The sequence below is a fragment of the Plectropomus leopardus genome, unplaced genomic scaffold, assembly GCF_008729295.1.
Source record: "Plectropomus leopardus isolate mb unplaced genomic scaffold, YSFRI_Pleo_2.0 unplaced_scaffold1418, whole genome shotgun sequence".
Taxonomy (NCBI): domain Eukaryota; kingdom Metazoa; phylum Chordata; class Actinopteri; order Perciformes; family Serranidae; genus Plectropomus; species Plectropomus leopardus.
This window is the reverse complement of record NW_024615146.1, coordinates 1-2,330: the sequence shown is the minus strand read 5'-3', so window position 1 is coordinate 2,330 and position 2,330 is coordinate 1. Positions and strand designations below refer to the sequence as shown.

General features: G+C 46.0%; 1 protein-coding gene across 1 annotated transcript; it reads left to right on the top strand.

Moving 5' to 3' along the window:
- The first annotated feature begins 394 nt into the window (after positions 1–394).
- Positions 395–2,266, top strand: LOC121964135 (protein disulfide-isomerase A3-like). Its single transcript, XM_042514355.1, has 4 exons — positions 395–782; positions 1,238–1,316; positions 1,604–1,721; positions 1,839–2,266. The coding sequence occupies exons 1-4, from the start codon at positions 619–621 to the stop codon at positions 1,955–1,957; spliced, it is 480 nt and encodes a 159-aa protein (XP_042370289.1). The 5' UTR covers positions 395–618; the 3' UTR covers positions 1,958–2,266.
- Positions 2,267–2,330: the final 64 nt, after the last annotated feature.

The window sequence follows — 2,330 nt, the reverse complement described above, 5'->3', positions numbered from 1 at the left end:
AAAAAAGACAAATGGAAAAATAAACAGTGTCATACTGTGAGAGAGAATGAGAGAAATGAATCCTGAAAAACGTTAAAACGCGTTTTTTATTTTAGTAACGGACAGCTGATGACGGCTGGTGGGCGGGAGGAGGCTCTGTGACCGACAGCTTATTGATCCAATGAGATGGCGCCATGACATCGCCTCTCACCGCTGTGGACCAATCAGAGAGCAGCTCTCCTGTATTTTCTCTTTACGTCCCGCCTTTGGTTTGATAGTGGAAGGATAGTTAAATTTTACAGGTGACCGCCGGAAACGGTTATCCCGCCTTCACAATAAAATTACTTGATGTTGCGGCTATATTAAAAATTGATCTTTTATCGTCACATTTGAGTTAAAAGCTGCTGGAAGTTACGATTACTACTCTTCCTTTAAGACAAGCATTCTTTTCGCCGTTTGACTGTGAAATATTCAGCTTCTGATAGTGACAGAGATTTTATTTTGGAGTCTCTGACCGGAAACGCGGTGTCTTTCTCCCGCCTTGCCGCAGAGTGTTTCGCGGAGGCTCTCTCGGTGTACCGTCTTTCTTCTTCATGTCTTTTTCATTCCTCCTGAGCTCGTCCACCGGCTCCCTCCATCATGGCGGCCGCTGCCCGCCTCTTTCACGCCGTCACGCTCGCGTTGCTGACTTGTTTTCCCGCCGTGGTATTCTTGCGCAGAGACGTGCTCGAGCTCGGTGACGCGGACTTCGACTACCTGGCAACCGAGCACGAGACCATGCTGGTGAAATTCTACGCTCCATGGTAACGGCCCGCGAGCGTTCATCGTTAACTTGCAGACAGATAGTGAGTCGTTCAGGGGGATAACCCGGGTTATTACCGGGCTATTACCGGGTTATTACCGGGCTATTACCGGGTTATTACCGAGCTATTACCGGGCTATTACCGGGTTATTACCGGGTTATTACCGAGCTATTACCGGGCTATTACCGGGTTATTACCGGGTTATTACCGGGCTATTATCGGGTTATTACCGGGTTTGATGATGGCGGACAGATAAACTGATGTGTGATCTCCTCTACTCCTCCTTCATCCCTCCATCATTTCTTCTTCTTCATCCTTCGTTTGTTTACATCCTTTTCTCCTTTGTTTACATCCTTCTCTCCTTCCTACACCTCTTTCCTCTCCTCCTGGATTTTTTTACCTCCTCCCTCCTTGTCTCCTCTTCTCATTTCCTCCTTGTCTCCTTGTGTCCTCAGGTGTGGACACTGTAAGAAACTGGCTCCAGAGTTCGAGAAAGCAGCGAGCCGACTAAAGGGAACCGTCCAGCTCGCCAAGGTAACATGGTCCCTGTCATCTTCATCACCTTCACCTTCATCTTCATCACCTTCATCTTCCTCAGTATCAGTGTTGGTGTAAACAGGTCATCAGAGGGTTAAACTGAAGCCAGCCTTTCAGAGCTCCTCTCTCTGTGAGCAAACAGGAACAGGAATCAGTTACCATGGTGACACAGTCAGCATCAGTTACCATGGTGACACAGTCAGATAAGTTCCTGTAAATACATTGGGACTGATTTCAAATGAAATTAAACTGTCTCACCTGTCTGTCCCACCTGTCTGTCTCAGGTGGACTGTACAGCTAACTCAGAGACATGTGAACGTTTCGGAGTGTCAGGTTACCCCACACTGAAGATCTTCAGGAACGGACGAGACTCCGCCCCCTACGACGGACCTCGCAGTGCAGGTTAAACAAACAAACAAACAAGGACAAACAAAAAAACAAACACCAACAAACAAACCTACAGGTGTGTGTGTGTGTGTGTGTGTGTGTGTGTGTGTGTGTGTGTGTGCGTGCGTGCAGATGGGATCTATGACTACATGAAGAAGCAGACGGGTCCGGATTCGGCCCTCCTGCAGACCGACGAAGACCTGCAGACCTTCATCAAGCACTACGACGCCAGCATTGTAGGTACGATATGATGTCACACGTCACATGACTTCAGACGCTGTCAGGCGGCGAGCGGCGCTTTTTCAACCACACTGCGTCATTACTTTACCTCACACCACATTATCTTACCAAGCATTACAGAAAAACTACGTGCCAGAACTCTTAGCGTAATTTCACCTTATAGTACATTATTGTACGCAACTCTGTGTAATTTTATCCTATAGTACATTATCGTACGCAACTCTGTGTAATTTTATCCTATAGTACATTATCGTACGCAACTCTGTGTAATTTTGCATCACCTTACTTTATTTAACGTTACAGTACTTTATCTTTATTATCAAAGCATAACTATAAGTGTATTTTTACTTAATTTTACTCTAGTTACAATAAATTATTTACTAA

Coding starts and splice junctions, on each gene's coding strand:
- LOC121964135 (XM_042514355.1), top strand. CDS start 619: ATGGCGGCCGCTGCCCGCCTCTTTCACGCCGTCACGCTCGCGTTGCTG. Junction 1,317..1,603: donor GAACCGTCCAGCTCGCCAAG/GTAACATGGTCC, acceptor TGTCTGTCTCAG/GTGGACTGTACAGCTAACTC. Junction 1,722..1,838: donor CGACGGACCTCGCAGTGCAG/GTTAAACAAACA, acceptor GCGTGCGTGCAG/ATGGGATCTATGACTACATG.